General features: G+C 39.5%; 1 protein-coding gene across 1 annotated transcript in view; it reads right to left on the reverse strand.

The window, feature by feature from the left end:
• Positions 1–22,525, reverse strand: part of LOC136858474 (armadillo repeat-containing protein 7) — a 57,022-nt gene that overhangs the window by 25,589 nt on the left and 8,908 nt on the right. Inside the window, exon 2 of the mRNA XM_067138040.2 lies at positions 83–250. Coding sequence (XP_066994141.2) covers positions 83–250 — 168 coding nt within the window. The remainder of the gene's footprint in view (positions 1–82; positions 251–22,525) is intronic.

Genomic DNA, 22,525 nt, shown 5'->3' on the forward strand with positions numbered 1-22,525 from the left:
ATGCAGTTGTGTCCACAGTTCATAATTTTCAATTAATTCTGTGATCATACAAATATTCCAAATACTCAAATCCAATACTCACCGAGAGCCAAGTTGCATAGCCCAGCGATGGCAAATTGTATTAACGGTGACTGGGTTTTGGAGAGCTCATCTAAGAAAATATCAATTACTTTCAGCTGGCGTAAATATTCATAGTTGATAGGATCATATGCAAAATTAGCTAGATTTGCTAATACTTGGATTTTTGCTTCTGAAACAGAAAAACAGCTTTAATGAACAAAAAGTAAATAAATTTATAATGAGAGTTAATGAATAATTTCCCCCGCTCTCAACACGAATAATCCATACTTTTTCCATTAAACAGCACAGTTTACAAGTTTTGTTCTCTTGGCCTTTTTAGAACCATATAAGTTATTTAATATTTTGCCCATAGAAAAATTGTGATTGAACAGGAAAAAGATGAATGAAAGTTAAAATGAGGCAAATTCTACATTATATCACATAGTACACATCCTCAATTGTTATATGTTGAATTGCAATTTGTTTTGAAATACTGTTATTAGTTTCAGTAAATATGATCATAATCACCCTCACATGGGTTAGTAACTACTATAGCTTTTCCCCATTCCAAAAATAAAAGGATTTTTTCAACTTTTTTTTTTCTATTTCCTTTACGTCGCACCAACACAGATAGGTCTTATGGCAACGATGGAACAGGAAAGGCCTAGGAATGGTAAGGAAGTGACCGTGCCCTTAATTAAGGTACAGCCCCAGCATTTGCCTGGTGTAAAAATGGGAAACCTTGGAAAACCATCTTCAGGGATGCCAACAGTGGGATTCGAACCCCCTATCTCCCGGATGCGAAATCACAGCTGCACGCCCTTAACTGCACAGCCAACTTGCCCACTTTTTCCAATGTTTTAAAGAGAATGGTTGTCGAATTCACTTATTAAGAAGGATGAATAAAATGAATAATATTATACAAGTAGGTGGAGGAGAGGGACTGTTCTACTGCGTTTTCACGACGTCAAGTGATGCAAGTCTGACTTTGGGTGAAATGAAAGGCATCTGGCTGGTTGCCTAACTCCAAGGATGGCTAATTATATAGTCCGAACATGTGCAAACTGCATCATTTCACATCATTCCATACCAGTCGACACAGGGTCTTATGTAAGTCATAGTCATATCATTCTGGAATATTATAATTTGTAAGGTTGAAGTTTGTAAAGAGTTATGTTGGTGCAGTGCAATCCTATTCAAACTCATCATTCCAAATTATAGGAAACATGGAAATAATTTTCAAAATTTTGTACACCTCGTAACTTCTGCTCCAACTGTTTTAAGTCTGCTGCAACAGTACCATTACACTGGACACAAGATTCTCTATTCAGCGATAAACATATCATGGGTTGGAATTAACATTTATTATATTTTGATTAGTCAAACAAATAAATGAAATTGTAAAACATGCAGGTCATGATGTAATAAATGGCAGGGCAGGAAGTTAATTGAAGCAAATTTCTCACATTTTTGAAACCTGTATAATTTTATCGCTATGGGTCATAACTGTTGTGGTATCACCTTGGGTTCAAGGAGAACTTTCTAATGGTACCCTACATGAGAGGTTGGAATTGATATTTAGATGGGTAGGTTGCCAATTATTCAAAAGATATTCCAACTCCAAATTGTTATTCTTTTGGAATTTGGAACATTTTGTTATGTGAATGCAAACCTTCACATGCTCTGTCTTTGGGTATCTTAAGAACCTCCTTTGTATGTGTTTTGGTAATCATAAACCAAATCACATTCCTCAAAATCATCAATTTGGAATTGTCTGGCATTTTTAATTGAGGCCCATCAAGTATCATTATCTTCTCATGTCCCCATTTCCAATTGAACAGTATCTCAACAATTTGGATCGTATCTTTAATTCTGGAACTACAAGCCCGAATGTGAGCACAGGATTTCATTTGAATGTATGCAGCCTTATTTTATAGATGTCACGTCAAAATATCTGGCCAGCTCTTTGGCAGAATGATCAGCGAACAGAGGACCTTGGGTGAAATTCCTGGTCAAGTTGCTCTGTTAATTCCTGTAGCTGGGTGTTTGTGTTCATCTTAACAAACATCTTCTAGTACATATAATACATCACACGACAAACCATCACAGAAACACGCAATAGTGAATACATCTCTCTACACGTGGGTTGGGTCAGAAAAGATATCTGGCCGTAAAACTAGGCTAAATCCATTCAAAGTGCCGACACCAGGTAATTGGGAGAAGGCCAGGAAGAAGAAGATATAAAAGCAATATCATATAAAATAATTATTTAAGGTAGTATTATTGAACTAAATCAAAAGTAAAACATTGGAATGAGTTGAAGAAATATATTATTGCAGTGGAAAGGAAATTCTACATAGGACATTACTTTGCATATGTGCTCAAGTCTACATCTCATCAAGATTATAAATGATTTAAAGTGTAAAAGTGTATGTACACTTTGCAGTGAAATGAAGAATATCAAAAGACTTCTTCTCTACTACAACAACATTTAATGCATATGTGCCCAATTCCATACCTCATCAAGATTGTGAATTTCGATTTGTATGTACGTTCTTGAATACTGATGATGATGATGATAGCAAACACTCGTAATCGAGTAGGTTTGTCTTCCAGGCAGGATGCCTCTTCATCTATGCGTTCGGAGGTGACTATACAATCCAATGCGGGAGTTACACAATTTGCCACAGTGATGACAAGTAGTCCCAGGTGGAGCAGTGATGTTATTTCTATGTCTACTCAGCACTTTTTTTTTCTTTCTTACGTTGCCTCTTGTCATTCGCTGTATATCGGCGGTTTTCTTCAAAAGACAGTGTGCCGTAATGGACTAGTGATCTCCAGGATGAACGGTCAAGGGCTAAATTCTCCCAGTTATCGACATCAATGTTACATCTCTTCAAGTTAGCCTTGATTACATCTTTAAATCACTTCCTCTGACCGCTTGCACAGCGTTTACCTACTGATAGCTCAGAGTAAAACACTTGTTTGGGAATGCGATTATTGGGCATGCGAACTACGTGCCCTGTCCATCGTAGCTGGCGCCTTAAAACCATCAATTCTATACTGGTGGTGTGTGCCTCTTCAAGAACGCTGATATTTGTGCGCCTGTCTTGCCAAGTTATTTACAGTATTCTCCTCAAGCAACGTTGATGATACTGTTCCAGCTTCTTAAGGTGTCGACTGTAGCATGTCCAGGATTCAGATCCATAGAGTAAGGTTGGAACTACAACAGAATTGTACACAAGAATCTTTGTTGTGATATTGACATTATGTTTGTCAAAAACTCGAGATCTTAACTTAGCAAAGGATGCTCCTGCACGGTTAATTCTGTGTTGGATTTCTGAGTCTATATTTGCGCTTGATGGGAGGGTGCTGCCAAGGTATGGGAAGGTGTTTACAACTTGAAGGCTCACTCCATCAATTGTGACACTGATATCTCTTTGACCTTCCCCTGGGGCTGGTTGGTATAGGATCTGTGTTTTGCTGGTATTCAGTTTCAGTCCGATCTTGTTGTACGCAGCAGAAAAAGCATTCAGGATTATCACAAGCTCTTCTTGTGTCTGAGCTACAACAGCATTATCATCAGTGTACTGTAACTCAACTAATGCTGCAGACGATGTCCGAGTTCCTGCCTTTAAACGGCTCAGATTAAAAAGTTTACCATCCATCCTGTACGTTATATGAATTCCTGGAGGGAGATCATCTCTGACAAGTTCCATGATAGCGGCAACATACAAGGAAAACAAAGTGGGGGCTATCACACAGCCTTGCTTAACACCGGGTATTGATATGGAATGGCTCTCCAATAGAGCCGTTCCCAATCACAGCTGCCATGATATCAGTGTAGAACAATTTCAAGATGGCAATAAATTTCTGCAGAAAGCTATATAGACCTAAAATTTTCCACAAAGCTTCTCGGTTCACAGAGTCAAATACCTTAGTAAGATCAATAAAGGCAATATAAAGGTCTATTTTGTTCTCTACATTTTTCTTGAAGTTGACGAGCTGTGAATATCATATCTGTGGTTCCTCTAGAACAGGGATGGCGAACCTTTTCCAACTAGTGTGCCATTTTAGGTCTGGATTATTATTCTCAACTGTTTACTGTGCCACTTGTTATTTTCGTTTGTAACGGATACAACCTCAACCCCTACTCACCACCGCCACCACCGACTTCCATCTCTAATTCTAAATTGTGTTTCATAATATGATATTACATTGAAAAATACCACATACATGTGATTGCATGTTTCATGGTCGTATTTTGCAAATACCGCAAAAATAGTTAGTAGCTTTGTCATTTATGTTAGGTTCATAACTTGTCTTCACAACGTTCACTGTAGAAAATATCTGCTTGCAGGCGTATGATGACCCAAACAAAGTAAGTAGCGCTGTAGCAAGTTTCTTCATGGCCAAAAACTTTTGTGGGAGACTGTTCCACTGTTCAAGTATTAAGTTCTCCGGCTTCTGGAGAGAGTATTCACCATCCACAGCACACCCGATTTTCACTAATGCTTCATCAAGTTGTACGAAATTTTCACCCACACATGCTTTCTTAAAATTCAGTCAACTCCATTTCTAAACTGTCAATATCTAACCACTCAAAAAAAACTCATTTGTGCAATATGAGGTTTGGAAATAAAGTGCGATACTTTCTCCATATCTCAATATTGGGATCATTTCTTGGCAACTATTTGTCTTACAAAATTCACAACAATAAACTGTTACTCACTAAGAAAAACTACGCGATGCTGGCAACCACACACAAGCCGAATTTCACTATTTCACTTAATATGGGTGACCGAATGGCACGTCGGCTGCACCTGACATTTATTTCACTTGACTTCCGGACCTGTGGGTGTTGTAGTGTTGCCATAATGCACGTTCGAATGGAACTAGAATTTAGATATTCGGTATTTATTTCTTAAACCTGAAACACTATGACTATACGATGGATGAGATATGTATAGTCTAGAGTACAAAACGTACATAAAAAATGTTAAGATGGTCATATGGTGTGCCACCGAAATCGTGTTCGCGTGTCACCTAATGACACACATGGCATAGGTTCACCATCCCTGCTCTACAAGGCCTGAAGCCACACTAACTCTCTGGAAGTATTTTCTCCACCAGGGGTACAATACGATTTGCCAAGATTCGAGCAATAAGCTTTCCCAGGCATGACAGTAAACATATTCCCCGATAGTTATTGCAGTTTGTTCGATCCCCTTTCTTAAATAGGGGAACTACCAGACTGTCTCTGAAATCAGGAGGCATTTCTTCTGTGCTCCAAATTTTGACAATCAGTTCATGTATGTGTCTTATTAGTTCCTCACCTCCTTCTTTGAGAGCTTCCACTGGTATACCATCAGGACCAGAGGCTTTGTGACACTTTGCTTGATTGATAGCATGCTTAACTGCATCTACTGTTGGTGGGCAGCCAAGTTCTTCATTGATGGGAGCTTGTTTTAAGGCTGATGATGGCACACAGATGCCGAAACTAGTACCATTTGACATGTGATTGAATCACACACAAAAAAAAAAAAAACATCATTGTACTGAATAGGTGGACCTTGAAATAATTTTTATTTACTGTAATCCCACTTCAATACGGAACCCAATTAAATTCATAACTATAAATCAGATAAAGAAAGAAGTAGACGTGTGACTGATGTCAAGGTGATTCCAAATGAGAACCTCAATAGCGACCACCTGCAGATACGAAAGACCAAAGGACACAATTAGGAAATTACCTAAGATTAAAGTATGGGAACAACAACAGTTTGGAAAGAGGACCCAACTATCAGGACCATACAGGAGGACAATTGCCTACGTAAGAATGGAGAGTGGTAAGGTAGAGTGAAAGCATGACAAATAGAGGAACAAGTGTGAGGACTCATCGAGTTCACTGAACCCCTCCAGCACACGACTGTGCCAGTGAACTCCCTGTGGTTCCCTTTATAGCCGAGGCTGGAACGCGTGTAAATTTTTGGGGAGCACTGGCGAAGCCGTGAGCTGGCCGAGGATACAGTGGTGGCGACCAGAAATCTGGAACACCACAGTGCTTTCTTTATTAATAAGAAATTACATCAATGCCACGAGAGCCACATGGCAAGAAAATATACACAAATGGAGTAAATAGTTATATACAATATACAAAAGGTTGATATAGATGTTGATTCCCATAGGGAACATGAAATATCTGTCCCGAATGAGCAAATTTATAATACCAATATAATGGTCCGTTATTGGACATAATAAATTTTCCAGCTAACTCATATTTTCTCGAATATTAAAAGAACGCCTTATTTGCACTCTGGTATTGCCTCACTTCGACTACTGTGACGCCGTGTACAACGACCTTACTACTCTTAACGACAAACTACAACGCGCGCAAAACGCCTGTGTTCGCTATATATGTGACCTACGTTACTTTGACCATGTTACACCTGCCTACGATGAACTCGGTTGGCTAAAACTCAAACAGCGCCGTAATCTTCATGCTTTATGCCTTCTTCGTCGAATACTCTCCTCATGCTCACCTCCCTACTTGTACAGTCAATTTCACCACCTCTCAACCAATCACAGTTTTGGAACACGGTCAAAATCTGATACACTCTTATCTATTCCACCTCACCGCACCACACGATACGCAAACTCATTTGTTATTTCTTCGGCACGACAATGGAATGCACTGCCCGTCTCTGTCAGAGGAGCTTCGCCTGCTAGTTTTAGGCAACTTTGTCACCGCTACCTACTAAGTAATGCTATGGAGATATTGTAGATTTAGCCTCCCTCAAACTAGAGACTTTATATAATCCCACTGTTATTACCAAGGATAATATAAATTAGCTAATCATGTCATAATTGTGTAAATAATCATCATCATCATCATTCTCCTATTTTTTTCCTTTTTTAATCATAATATTGTATTGTTTAGTAGTTGCAAGATGTTTCAATAGTAAGTGTACTTATTTCAATTTTGCACATGTAAAAACTGTCTTTTCTGGTTAGATGGAAGAGAGGGCCTAATAGCCTTAATCTTGCCAGACAAAATAAATGTATTGTATTGTATTCTTGGTTGCCTGCGTTTCGCCCTCGTGTGCTAAGTTGGGCTCATCAGTTGGTACTTAACACACCTACCAAGACGCAAGGCTAGTGCATACCATGGAGGCCACTGCATGGACTACTTGTTATTGGAAGTGAGACATAGTCTCTCATAGTGCATTGGCACTGCTGGTGGCTTCAAGTAGCCTATGCAGTGGCCTCCACGGTATGCACTAGCCTTGCGTCTTGGTAGGTGTGCTAAGTACCAACTGATGAGCCCAACTTAGCACACGAGGGCGAAACGCAGGCAAAAAAGAATGAGTTAGCTGGAAAATTTATTATGTCCAATAACGGACCATTATATTGGTATTATACAAAAGGTTACAATCTTGGTGGAGAGCTGCTTGTCAGTGGATCCCATGCTGACTCGGAAGGTGGTGGTGAAGGTGGTGGGAGTCCTGTGATCCACCTGGTCCCTGGTGATGGTACCTGCTCGCACCTCCTAATGCTGTCAAACTACTTTCCCGCACCCCCTCGTGCTCCGCGGCCAACTGGGGTTGGACGCGGTTGTGGTTGAAAGGAGAATCCCTCCGGGGTCCATGTGAGGGTCTCGGATCTAGTGGCATCGAGCTGGATTGCTGCCTGCCATCCCTTGTTTACTGCGATGTACAACATGTTGGCTCGAGTTGCAAAATAACTTTGCTGGACGACGTCGAGATGTTCCCAGACGCTGAGACCCCAGAGGACAGTCTCCATGTCGCGGCGATCGCGGCCGGCTGATGTCACCACGAGTTGCTGTTGGAGGGTTAGTGCCAGTTGGCGCACCTGTTGAGGGTCTGGATTGACCCATCCCTGTGGGTGCGGTGTTAGAGGCCGTTGAAGAGGTGGCTGATGTTCTTCAACTGTATCATTCATTGAATTGCAGTCTTCTGATTCCAATGAAGATACTCTCTGGGCGAGTGTTCTGGTTGAGGGCGAGAGAGTATTTCCTGAGACAAAGTCACGCTCCTCCAGACGCAATAAAAGCACATCTCAATCCTCTTCTCGAGATACGTCGGCTGACCGCCAGGCGGAATCTGCACCTCGGCATCCATGGCGCAAGGGCAACCAGACTTAGCCATTCTTCAACACATGCAATCCATACAACAGAAACTGGACTCTCTCGCCCTCAACCAGAACACTCTTGCCCAGAGAGTAACTTCATTTAATCGGAAGACTACAATCCAATGAATGATACAGTTCAAGAACATCAGCCACCTCTTCAGTGGCATCTTCTACGTCCACCAGAAAACACATCGGGATGGGTCAATCCAGACCCTCAACGGGTGCACCAACTTGCACTAACCCTCCAACAGCAACTTGTGGTGACATCAGCCAGCCGCGATCGCCACGACATAGAGACCGCCCTCTGGGGTCTCAGCGTCTGGGAACATCTCGACGTCGCCCAGCAAAGTTATTTTGCAACTCGAGCCAACCTGTTGTACATCGCAGAAAACAAGGGATGGCAGGCAGCAATCCAGCTCAATGCCGCTACGTCCAAGACCCTCGCATGGACAACGGAGGGATTCTCCTTTCAACCACAACCGCGTCCAACCCCGGTCATCCACGGACGGGCCCGTGGACGGGACCGCAGAGCACGAGGAGGCGCGGGAAAGTAGTTCGACAGCATCGGGAGGTGCGAGCAGGGATCATCACTAAGGACCACCCGTCTAACCTGGTACCTCGTCCCGCTCCGGTGACCAGGTAGATCACAGGACTTCCACCACCTTCACCACTACCTTCCGAACCAGCAGGGGATCCACCGAGAAGCAGCTCTCCACCAGCACAACAGATTCATCATACACCGCCAAGATCGTATGTAACCTTTTGTATATTGTATATAACTATTTACTCCATTTGTGTATATTTTCTTGCCAAGTGGCTCTCGTGGCCTTGATGTAATTTCTTATTAACAAAGCACTGTGGTGTTCCTGGTTTCTGGTCGCCACCAATGTATCCTCGGCCAGCTCGCGGCTTCGCCAGTGCTCCCCAAAATTTACACGCGTTCCGGCCTAGGCTATAAAAGGAACCACAGGGAGTTCACTGATGCAGTCGTGTGCTGGACGGGGATCAGTGAGCCAGGTAGCGCTAGAGTGGGATATGTCCACAGTACCGATCAGCTGGTCTTAGGAATGGTGCCAGAGGAAACGTATTACTCCCTAATTGATAAGTATATACACTGTAATTTTAAAAACAATGAGAGATTACAATTGCAATACCACGAGAGGGTACAACTGAAAAAAAATCACAAACGGAAATAAGAGCTACGACCTTCATCACATGTTGCGTAAAGCACAGGTTACTCGAGTGTATATATACAGATAAATAACACCTAACTCCCAGCATATTAAAACAAACACCCATGAACTATTTAAAGGTAATACTATACTTACCAACTCAGTTTGTCGGTTACTGGACTTTCGAAAACTTACGTGAAGATTTGGCTGATGTTCAAGATTGTAAATCTCATTACAAGTAATGAAAATCATTTTTTCCATATTGAAAGAATCTTAATTTATAATAATATAAGAAATTTATTTTAACTCAACCTATTCAATACAGTACAAGATGTTAACATATTAGTTAAACATCATTAAAAATCGTTGAGGCATGTTTCGCCCCTTCGGCGGGGCATCATCAGTCACATCAAATACCTTAAAATTCTACCAGACATCTGGTTGGAAATTATAAAAATATGTTACCTGAGTGAATACAGTACATTAAAAAACATTTACAAGATCTTATCATTAACAAAATATCAAAATTAATTTAAAAATGTTACACTAGTGAACACGTTAGTGATTTTTCACTCGAAACAAGGCCGTCCACTGCACAGTATTGACAATAATGGTAGTTAAAGTCTTATTTGGTGCTAAATTCGAAGACAGTTTAAAATTTATGTACAAATGTTGAGAATGGATGCAGAATACATATAATTGCAATTTACTGTACATGTATTTTACATTGTAAAATAATGTGGAAAAAACCTTCCAAATTTGTATTAATTTCCATGGAAAAAATTTTTTTTTTTACTCCGGACCTCAATATTACGGTCCTGGTGCAGTCTAATCAGAAATGGCTTCAAGATGTGAAATTTTGTATGCGATTTATGATCAGCTCATGTAAAAATGTTGCATTACGTCGTAATTCAACTTGGATGTTTATGTTGACTAATTAATCATCACGACGTAATGCAACGGCCGCTTCCTTCCCACTCCTAGACCTTCCTGTCCTATCGTCGCCATAAGACCTATCTGTGTCGGTGCGACGTAAAGCAACTAGAAAAAAAAATACATGAGCTGATCATAAATCGCATACAAAATTTCACATCTTGAAGCCATTTCTGATTAGACTGCACCAGGACCGTAATATTGAGGTCCGGAGTAAAAATATTTTTTTCCATGGAAATTAATACAAATTTGGAAGGTTTTTCCACATTATTTTAAAATGTAAAATACACGTACATTAAATTGCAATTATATGTATTCTGCATTCATTCTCAACATTTGTACATAAATTTTAAACTGTCTTTGAACTTAGCACCAAATAAGACTTTAACTACCCTTATTGTCAATATTGTACAGTAGACGGCCTTGTTTTGAGTGAAAATTCACCAACGTGTTCACTAGTGTAACATTTTTTAATTAATTTTGATATTTTGTTAATGATAAGATCTTGTAAATGTTTTTTAATGTACTGTATTCACTCAGGTAACATATTTTTATAATTTCCAACCAGATGTCTGGTAGAATTTTCAGGACCGGGCGAGTTGGCCGTGCGCGTAGAGGCGCGCGGCTGTGAGGTTGCATCCGGGAGATAGTAGGTTCGAATTCCACTATCGGCAGCCCTGAAGATGGTTTTCCGTGGTTTCCCATTTTCACACCAGGCAAATGCTGGGGCTGTACCTTAATTAAGGCCACGGCCGCTTCCTTCCAACTCCTAGGCCTTTCCTATCCCATCGTCGCCATAAGACCTATCTGTGTCGGTGCGACGTAAAGCCCCTAGCAAAAAAAAAAAGAATTTTAAGGTATTTGATATGACTGATGATGCCCCACCGAAGGGGCGAAACATGTCTCAACGATTTTTAATGATGTTTAACTAATATGTTAACATCTTGTATGTATTGAATAGGTTGAGTTAAAATAAATTTCTTATATTATTATAAATTGTAAATCTCGCCGGATTTCTTTCATTCTGAAGAAAAATCGGCACTTCAGATAATGATAAGCAAGTCTGGTGATTATATCCATAACATGTTGAAGACAACAGCCAGCTCCTGAAGGATCAACTGAAATGTTGCCTATGGAATCGATACAATCAAAAAAAATTTCGCCCCACATCGATTTTGAGTTCAGTTTTCCACTAATTACTTTCTCGGCCTGGAAAAGAATTACAAGTAACAACTCTCATTATCGTTCCGTATTGAAGATGACGTTAGGCATAGATATCAAGGATAATTTAATAAAAAACCACCTATTCAATACTTTCCACGTTTAATGTGGTTATTATCTACATGATTTTATGTAGACTTATTTGGTCAGGTACATGTTTCACCCATTATTTTGGGCATCTTCAGCCTGTAAACAACCTTTAGGTCAAGGTTTGGGACCTTTTTAACCAATATAAACATACCTATATATACACTATATACAACAAAGAATGTAACATATACTGTACAGCACTTGTCCTCATTCCTCTACATAAATGTCACCAAATCTAAGTCTAGAGAAGTTATACAGTTTTTATAAAAGACAACATGACTTGGGAACTAACAACATCTTTTGGAATATTTTAACTGAAATTTAATCTCTCTTTTCATCCACCACAAAGTGACTACTATATGATAAAACATGCCATAGCTGTCACCCAGGAAGAGTAGACTTAATGAGGACTTAGAAAAGATGTACATCAAATAAAAGTAAATTGTGCGGATAAAAATGCCATGAGATTTGAAAGAAAGAATGCAACTTTTATGGTACTTAATTTGGTGACCATGTAACAAATGCCAGTACTGGCTAGAGCATGTATAGACTTGTGTATCAACCAAGCCTCCATGTACGTGCGAATTCAAGGCATTCCAAGGATCGCAACAGATTGGGCTCGTCTGCTACATTACATTTAAAATAATGTCAAAACATGGGTTCATTATGTACTTAGATCAATATGGCCATCCCTATTATCTTAAGATGACTACATCTGCAAAGAAGTGTGCAATAACCACTTATGTGAATTAAGTTACTGATGAACATTAATATCGTAACTTAGCTGTCTGTATCACACAAGTCTGAATAAAGTTTGTACTGCAATAATGCCTTAAATATTTCATGTATTATTGGCAACTCTATCAAATGTCTAGTAGCCTAAACTAAAAAAAATCCCAATATTCATACTTTCACAATCATGTACGACACATATCTGCGCCTTTCAATTATGCGCTTCCAAATTTAGTTGGGATCAGCTTGTCTAGTCCTGAGACTGTACACTTTTCTACTACAAGAATAATATAAATATGTGCCCGTATGTCATATATTAAAAATATCAGTTATGTACCACGAAGTGTAACTTATACTACACCATATAATACATCAATAGCTTCTATTTTCCATTCTCTCAAACCAACCAACTTGGGGCTGGAGCATTATTGCAGTGATAGCCTCAAATATTCCTGAGACAACAACACGTTCATATACAGTGTATCTGTCCAGAATAATCCTTGCAGTGAACAATATTGTTTCTGAACTTCAATAGCCATCACAAAGTGAATCAACAAATGCGACAGTAAGGCAGTCAATGTATATTAATTACTCATCCCACAGGCAGGTTGGATCCTCAGCAGCTCCACCATCGGCATAAGTACATAGCCTAAAGGCTGGTTGGATCCTCAATAGCTCCACCATCAGGTGTCGCAGATGGCCTACGCATCACTGAAGAGATATACTAGGAAATGACGACTGAGGTACTTCCCCATTGCCTTTCTCGTTGAGCCAGAAGTTATTACAAATACCTCGGTCACTTTTACATTAATACTATTATTGGACATTATAAATTTTCCAGCTAACTCATTCCTGGTTGCCAGCGTTTCGCCCCAGTGTGCTAAGTTGGGCTCATCAGCTGATAAACAGCACACCCACCAAGATGCATGGCTGGTATTATAAATTTATTCATTCGGAACAAATATTTCAGGTTCCCTATGGGAATCAACATCTATATCACTTTTACATTGTCGAAGCCAAATCTGAGACCGAGACTGGTCCATACCAAAAGACATAGAGCACTGTAAAAACTAGGTCTTACCAGCAAAGGCAGAAATCAGTCATTGCCGGATGAAATGAACGAGTTTTGCCTCCAATGTTGTACTTACACACCAAAATATATACATACATCTTCATTGTTAAGTATTCAGCCCGAAGGCTAGTTTGATCCTCAACAGCTGTGCCATCAGCTGTCATAGATGACCTATGCACCACTGAAGAGGCATTCTAGGGAAATGAGGAGTAAGGTGGTTTCCTGTTGCCTTCCTCATCGAGCCAGAAGTTACTACTACATATCAGTCTTCCAACCCCACTGAAAAGCATGCACCGACTGACCCTATGGGTGATATTTTCACACCATTCATAACAGGAACTGGCTGCATAACAAATGGCATTACTAGCACCACTGATACCTCAAGTCACTTTCATATATGGTCAAAGCCAAGGTCAATGAAGGTAGCAAATTTGATCTAGCCCACACCAACATACTGGAGTGCACTATAAACACTAGATCTCACCAACAAAGGCGGCCAGCCATCTTCATTATAGACTGGCAAACATTTCAGCATTCAGAGTGCAAGTCTCGGTGAGTTAACTTAGCACTTCCACAACCCTCTATTTGCAATTACCTTTGTGGCCCACACCTACCCATCATCATCTCAGTCTTCTTCTGTTTCTCTTACCTTCTACGGTGGAGTCCATTATTCTCCTAGGCAATCTATCCTCCTCCATTTGTGTTACGACCCCACCTAAAAGTCTGCTCATATGCACAGCTTCATTTATCATTCATTCCTTGTTTGGTCTTTATTTTCTCATCTACCATTGCTTTCATCTGTTCGAACCAGCCTTCATTCTTGCCATTTTTAAATCTGCTACTTTCAACTTATGAATGAGTTATATTAAATCTACCCACTTTTTGCTTTCCTACAGAACAGTTGATTTGAAAACAGACTGATGTAAAGATAGTTTTGATCAAGAGCTTACTTCTTATAGAATACCACTGACCGCAACTGTGAGCTCAATGCACTAGCTTTGCTACACCTCAATTTGATTTCACTCACTATACTACCATCCAGAAAGAACATCTTTAGTACTTGAAATGATCCAGCTGTTCCAGTTTTGTATTTCCTACATGACATTCAGTACTCTTAGGTTGTTTTCATCCAAATTACTCTCTACCATCATTTCTAAAATGCTTGTGAACACCCTGCATGATTAAGTCTGCAGACAGATAGCAGCCTGTATCACTGAAAAATCCCCAGAATACATCCCTTCCTAAATAGATTTTCAAAATTCACAGTCAGTTATAATGGATCTGGTGCTCTATCCTCCCATAGATGTGTCTTACACATCATTACTTCACAAGACGGAAGGCTGCATTAGCCGTTGCTCCTCCAAGGACACAAGTAGGTTTGTTGTAAACAACAAGATTTCAGGGAAGCTCTTATAATAATAATAATAATAATAATAATAATAATAATAATAATAATAATAATAATAATAATAATAATAATAATAATAATAATAATAATGACAGCAATCAGCTTCAGGGATCCTGCATTAACTGAATTCAAGAGCCACTTTTATAAAATTAAAACAAAGAACATTCGCCTTGGGAAGAACAAATGAAGAGAACATCCTTGTAAAAAATAGAACACTGACAAAGGAAAATTATTTTTCAAAAACTTTTTATTAGTAGACAATTAGAAAATCATACATCATAGTGAAAAAAGACCATATAAGCAAGAAATATAGGGTTTTCAATGAGACAAATTTAAAACTCTTGCAATTTCTTTTGAGGAAGCATAACTTCTTAAATGCCTTGTTGACAATATTTAACACGTACTTACTGAAAGATAAAACCATTTTAAATACTAAAAAGAACACCAAGATCATTAATGGACGAAGTTGATGGTTGAAGGTGATGCAGAAAATATTAGATTAGGAAATGAAGTCTTAAAGGAAGTAAATGAATATTGTTACTTGGATTGTAAAATAACTAATAATGGCAGAAATAAGGAGGACAAAGTACTGACTAGCACAAGCAATACAGGCTTTTCTTATGAAAAGAATTTTGCTCAGTTCGAACATTGATGTAGGAATTAGATGTTTTGAAGACTTCTGTTTGGAGTGTGGCATTGTATGGAAATGAAACATGGACAATAACTAGCTCAGAGAGGAAGAGAATAGAAACTTTTGAAATGTGGTGTTACAAAAATGCTCAAGGTGAGATGGATAGATCGAATCATGAATGAAGAGATACTGAATCAAACTGGTGAGAAGAGATCGATTTGGCTAAATGTAACAAGAAGAGGAGACAGAATGATATATAGTGACCACATATGTTCTCTTAAGTTTCCCTGACCTACTAATAAAAATTTATCTGACTCACGAAAACTGAGCAGCAAGTTCATTTGCCGAACAGCATGTTTTACAAAAAAGGAAATTCCAGCCTCCACCATTCCTATAGCTGGCCTAATTCTCTCTCCACTTCCTTTTTTTCAATTATTTACGGAAAAACAATGACATTGATGGGCACTTTATATATACAGTATAAACAAATTGTTTAAAAGTAACATGTAGGCCTAACATATACCTTTATCTTATAATTTCCAAAGAACAAAGTACAACTACCTTATTTATAAGAGTAATTCAAATATGAGAACAAAATTACTTTACCACAGCAATCTAATACTATTTCATGTGGATTTAAAGCACTCCTGATATCAAAAGTAATTAACTTGTGTTTCTAATGTAGGTGAATATAATGAATTCCAATTAGTCTAGGTCTATGTTCAAAACAGTTTTCAAATTTGAAGACAAATCAGTCACAGGCACCATAGAATTCTGACTTTGAAATCTTCTGAGGATAGGTTCAACATCTGGCAAAATACTTCCAAATGCACTTAATTTTGCCTTAAGTAGTGAATTCTTCACAGCTTCTCTAAGGTATTGAAGTTTTTTTTTTTAGTGTACTCTTTCACAGATTCGTCGATGATCATATCTTTTAAGAGCTTGATCAACACAGCATCCATTTTCCAACCATCTTATTTCAGTGAATTTGTAAGGAAATGTGGTACTTGTCGTTATGTCTATATATTTAGCACGTCGAGCACGGCTATCTTTAAAAAGATTGTGCGGAGATCTGAAAAAGTTAAAAAGGTCCCAGTCAATTTTGGAGATCCCAGTTTTCATGGCTCAATTCACTGTATGCAAACTGCATATGCCTATATCAAGAAAAGATTTAGCCTCGGGGTTTAGCACTTGCAAATTATTTTCAAGTTTAAAAAAATAAAACTGAAGTTAACATTCAGACCATCCATTGAGACTTGCAAAATATTGCTTAAAGGTAAGGATGGTCCATTTATAAACCCATCTAATAAGTGATCCGCAGTTGCCGTGCCTAAAAATGCACTATTCCAATACCTTGTTGCAACTTTTGAAGATTTACATCCCTAAACCTTTTTTTTTTTTTTGCTAGGGGCTTTACGTCGCAGATAGGTCTTATGGCGACGATGGGATAGGAAAGGCCTAGGAGTTGGAAGTGGCCGTGGCCTTAATTAAGGTACAGCCCCAGCATTTGCCTGGTGTGAAAATGGGAAACCACGGAAAACCATCTTCAGGGTTGCCGATAGTGGGATTCGAACCTACTATCTCCCGGATGCAAGCTCACAGCCACGCGCCTCTACGCGCACAGCCAACTCGCCCGGTCATCCCTAAACCTAACACACAAGTCCATTTGTCCTCTTTGGCCAAATTTATCTAATGATTTATCAAAACAAACAACATAGTCAGAGCACTGTTTTAAGTCATTTTGCAAACTTCTTTAAAATATGGGCTAATCCATGATTTATAACATAGGAAGCTTTAGTCTTGCCCATATGAAGTTTTAAGAAATTTTACTGTCAGGGAACACTGTTTTGAATGTTGCGGAGGTTTCATCACAAGAGTTGAGAAATGTCTTTCCAGTGACAACCTGAAGAACCCATATGGCTTCAGCTGATATAACATCATCTTTATTCACACTGCAAGTCTTTAAACTCCTTTGACTTGTTCCCGGCACTGCTAATTCCTTTGTAACGGTGGATGTAGTGTTAACTCTCGGCAGCATATCTTCAAGTGAAGATGGAGTAGAGGTATTCTTTGCAAAGGAAGACACTGTTGGCTCGGAAGACTTAGCTTTCATCTATTTTATATGAGTAGCATGAGAAGTGACTGCTTGTTTGCCCATATAACTGAGTTTGAATATTTACAACATACTTTACAATATGCTGAAGTTGCATCATTTACCAATATGTCCAACCAACCGCTCAGTTCCGAAAACACTTTACTGTCTAGCCGAAGTTTATTAAATGTACACTGCTTGTTAGCCATTGTCATGAGTTTCAAGAAAGCATCCTAGAACTGAAATAAAGAAAAATAACATAAAAATGGTTGAAAGAAATGACACTAGGGCATAACAGAAATTGTAGAATTGTTATGCACTTCTTGTGAAAAAAATACCTGAAAAAGAAATGCTACAATATCCTGGGTTACAACAGACTAGAGCCTAAAAATATCCCCTCAAATCCATCATTGGGGAAGATTTCCCTGACTTTCCAGATTTTTTGTCTATTTCCCTGACCAAAATTTTTTCCCTGACTTTCCAGAATGTGGACACTACAATGATAGGACACATCCTAAGACACCCAGGACTTGTGCAGTTGGTTTTTGAGGGAAGTATAGGCAGTAAGAACGGTAGGGGTAGACCAAGGTTTGAACATGACAAGCAGATTAGAGCAGATGTATGATGCAACAGTTACGTAGAAATGAAAAGGTTAGCACAAGATAGGGTGGCACGGAGAGCTGCATCAAACCAGTCTATGGACTGATGACTCCTACAACAAATGCCACTTTTTGCACCAATCACTAATATTATTTATGTCACACTAACAATTCATAGTCACTCATCTTTTCAATTTGAAGGTCATCAGCATAGAGCAGGTAGTTGTTTGAATGGATTTGTGATAGCAGATTATTAGCAAATATAAGGCAACCCAAAGGTCACAGTAGTGGACCTTGTGGAACACCAGACATAGACTGTTAAGGACGAGAAAGGATACCCTCATATTTTACTGAATACCTCCTGACGTAAGGATAGCTCTTAATCTATTCAAGCAAGCTTCCATGAATGCCATATGCTGACAACTTGGTCAGAAGAACATTATGCTGCACAGAGCCGAAAGCTTTGGAAAAGACTGTGTACACAGCATTAACCTGCTTGCAATTGTCCAGTGCACTAGATGTGAAATGGGAGTACACAGCAAGATTGCTGGTTGCTACTGAAAGGTATAAAGTGGCAGTAAGGGATTCAGTCAGGTGGAAATATAGTAAGCAGTTTGGCCTATGATGACGACTTGAAAATAGGTGCAGAGACTTTAAAAAAAGCCTTTTCAAGACTAAAGTGATGTCAGTATGTAAGAAACCTATGAGAATTGAATGTCAGGATAGTAGTATGGTAAGTGAGATTGAATCAAGGTGCAACAACGCTAAACCAAGTTCACAGTTGCGATCAACAGTATTCTGTACTAAGAAAGTAAACTCCCGAAAGAAACTGTCTTTACACCAGTCTGTTTTCAGATCAACTTTGATTTATGCAAGTGCAAACTGGCTGGACTCAGGATATCTTATTTATAAGTTAGAAGTAACAAACATGAAAGTAGCGAGAATGATTGCTAGTACGAACAGATGGGAACATGGCAGGAGGATGTTCGGAATGAGGAAATAAAGGTTAAGTTAGGAATGAACTCGATTGAAGAAGATATACGCATAAACCGACTTCGGTGGTGGGATCATATGAGGCGAATGGAGGAGGATAGCTTACCTAACAAAATAATGGACTTGGTCATGGAGGGTAAGAGAAGTAGGGAGAAACCACGAAGACAAGGGTCAAACACAGTTTGTAATAATTTAAAGATAAGAGTTATAGACCTAAATGAGACCACAGAACTATGGTGGTGCTTAGTAAATTCACAAACACTTGCAGACTGAATGCTGAAAGGCATAACAATCTATAAGGAAGATATATGTGTGTGTGTGTGTGTGTGTTAATCTCATACTACCATAGCACAGAAATCCAGTAAAAGCTTCCAATTCATATTAGCTTCTATATCTTCCACCTTTTCATATCATTCAGTTCTATTCCCAACTCTTTTTTTTTTTTTGCTAGTTGCCTTACGCCACATCGACACAGATCGGTCTTATGGCGACGATGGGACGGGGAAGGGCTAGGAGTGGGAAGGAAGCGGCCGTGGCCTTAATTAAGGTACAGCCCCAGCATTTTCCTGGTGTGAAAATGGGAAACCACGGAAAACCATTTTCAGAGCTGCCAATAGTGGGGTTCGAACCTACTATCTCCCGAATACTGGATACTGGCCGCACTTAAGCAACTGCAGCTATCGAGCTCGGTATTTCCAACTCTCACAGAAATTGTTCATTAATACTATCATGTCTTTGCTGTTGGCCCTGAGCATACAAGTCAGTGTTTCATAAAACTTGTTTGCTTCATCCTCATCCCCTCTCACAAGTGCTGAATATACCATGACAATTCTTGTTCCATTTCCTGCAATTGCTACAATAAATCTATCCACATGGAGACAATTTTGTCCTAATTCATGCAAGTGCTGAATCTATCCACATCATTCATACATTTACATGCTTAACAGAAACTCTGTTGCAGGTCATGGTTTCCCTAACGAACAATCCCACCTTACTCTGCCCTTCCCCTTGTCCTATCTCTTCCTTCTTTACCTCCCCTGACCCGAACATCATTAACTCCTAACATACCCGGAAGCAACCTCTCTGCTAACTCAGCCAATTCTACTTCTTTCCTTCCATAAATTCTATTAATTTTTATAGCATCCAATTAAATTCCATTTTGTTCACAGAGTTGTTTCCAAGGAATCCTTGGACTGTCAAAAGGAAGTAGGACTCCTTCCCTCCAATATGTCCGAGGCTTGCCAAATGCGAGGGACTGGAAGTCTACGCCAGGCTGACTAGCTCCGATGGTCGAGTGCTGGCTCTCAAGCTCAAGTTGGCAAGTTTGATCTCGGCTCAGTTTGGTGGTATTTGAAAGACTTTAAATCCACTAGCTTCATGTCAAAAGATTTACCAGCATGCAAAAGAACTCCTGGGAGATAAATTTTCAACACTCTGATGTAAAACTGTAGTCAGCGGGATGTACAGCTGCCAAAAAATATGAGCGTCTTCTCGTATGTTACTAACATTTAATATTCTATCAATTTTAATTATAATTATTATCAAAATATAATTCGGGATTTAGGTAGATATAAACCCACACAAACATATCTACAGGTTCAATTTTCAATGGAGAAAAGTGAACCTGTAAAGAACTTAAGCAATATCATGTGCTCATCCTTTTTTCTGAGAGACTGTAAAACCTCTTAACTTTATTAACGTTTCCTTGAAATGTACACATTCACAGATTGGAAATGCAGACTGAAGGTTATACAAGCTACAATTAATGTACTGAAACAAAAAGGCATATTACTGTACTGAGGGGTCCAGAAAAATGTAGACACTCTTTGATAGTTAATATCTTTGGAACAAAATTACATATCGTTCCAATTCTTGTGCAGTAGCATAGTCCATTGTTACAGATGATGGTCACGTGAAAGGCGCGACATGCTTGGCGCGCGTTTTCCAGCAGATGGCAGTGCAGCAAGGAATGAAGTAAGACTGTCGTTTGAGCAACACAAGGCCATATTGAAGTGGTACTGGAAGTGCGGAAACATGATGGAGGTACAACGGCAATGGCATAATGTGCACGGAACTCAGCCACCAACACATACAACAATTTATCGTATTCACGATAAATTTGAAGTCGACTGTACTGTTCAGGATGTGCATAAGAAAAGGTCTGCCCGACCAAAAACATCAAGTCCAGCTTCCAGTGCTGCTGTGTTGCAACATTTTACTAGGTCACCTCAAATATCTGTGAATCAGGGTGCACATGAAAGCGGGATAAGCCGATGAACCTAATGACGAATTCTGAAGGCTGCAAAGTGGAAAGTGTACGTTCCAAGATCACTGCATGCTATGAACGAGGATGACCCGGATCGAAGGATGGAGTACTGCGAGTGGTTTGAAGGCATGCTTCGCGCGGATGAACGATTTGCAGGGATGGTTATCTGGTCTGACGAGGCACAATTCAAACTGAACGGTACTGTAAACCACCACAATTGTATACTGGGCTCCTGAAAATCCTCACACTCATGTGTGCAAACATGTTAATCTATCGGTGTTAATGTGTGGTGTGGTCTGTCATTGCGCGTTTTGATTGGCCCATTCTTCTTCGAAGGTACCATAACTGGTGAGGCGTATCTTCCTATACTACAAACATCGATTTTACCTGCCATCCAAGAGGTGTTTGGAAATAAAAGATTTTACCTACAACGAGATGGCGCTCTGCCTCACTACCACAGAGATGTTAGAGCCTACTTGGATGAAAATCTACCTGGACGATCGATAGGTCGAAGAGGAGCTGTTAAATACCCACCATGATCTCCAGATCCTCGACTTCAACCTATGGTGGACCTTGAAAAATGAAGTTTATCGACAGAAGCCAGCTACACTGAACGAGCTACGAGAAACCATCGAGGCATCCTGTGCGGCTATCACACCGACAACACTGACAGCCGTAGTTCAGTCAGCAGTTCAGCGGCATCGATGTTGTTTGGCTGCTAGGGTGAACACATAAAAAAACTCCTTCCGTGCAAGAATTGTAACGGTATGTCATTTTGTTCCATTAATACTGACTACCAAAGACTGTCTACATTCTTCTGGACCCCTCTGTGTATGTATGTGGAGTACACCCTTTCTCATTTGACCTTCCATATTTCTGTTTATCACAACTGTGATAATAAAAAAAACTAATATAAAATGCAGCATGAATAATTCAACATAGTAAACAAATGGACCAACGCACACTATGATGATGAGGCTCAGGCGCTCGCCCACTCACCACCACCATACTTCTTAAGTCTATTTGAAAAAGCGTGCCTCCCGTTCAGTTCCTTTATTCACTGTGGTGCAAGAGCCTATTTTTTGTGAGGCTATCCCTTACCAAG

The sequence above is a fragment of the Anabrus simplex genome, chromosome 1 (assembly GCF_040414725.1).
Source record: "Anabrus simplex isolate iqAnaSimp1 chromosome 1, ASM4041472v1, whole genome shotgun sequence".
Lineage (NCBI taxonomy): Eukaryota > Metazoa > Arthropoda > Insecta > Orthoptera > Tettigoniidae > Anabrus > Anabrus simplex.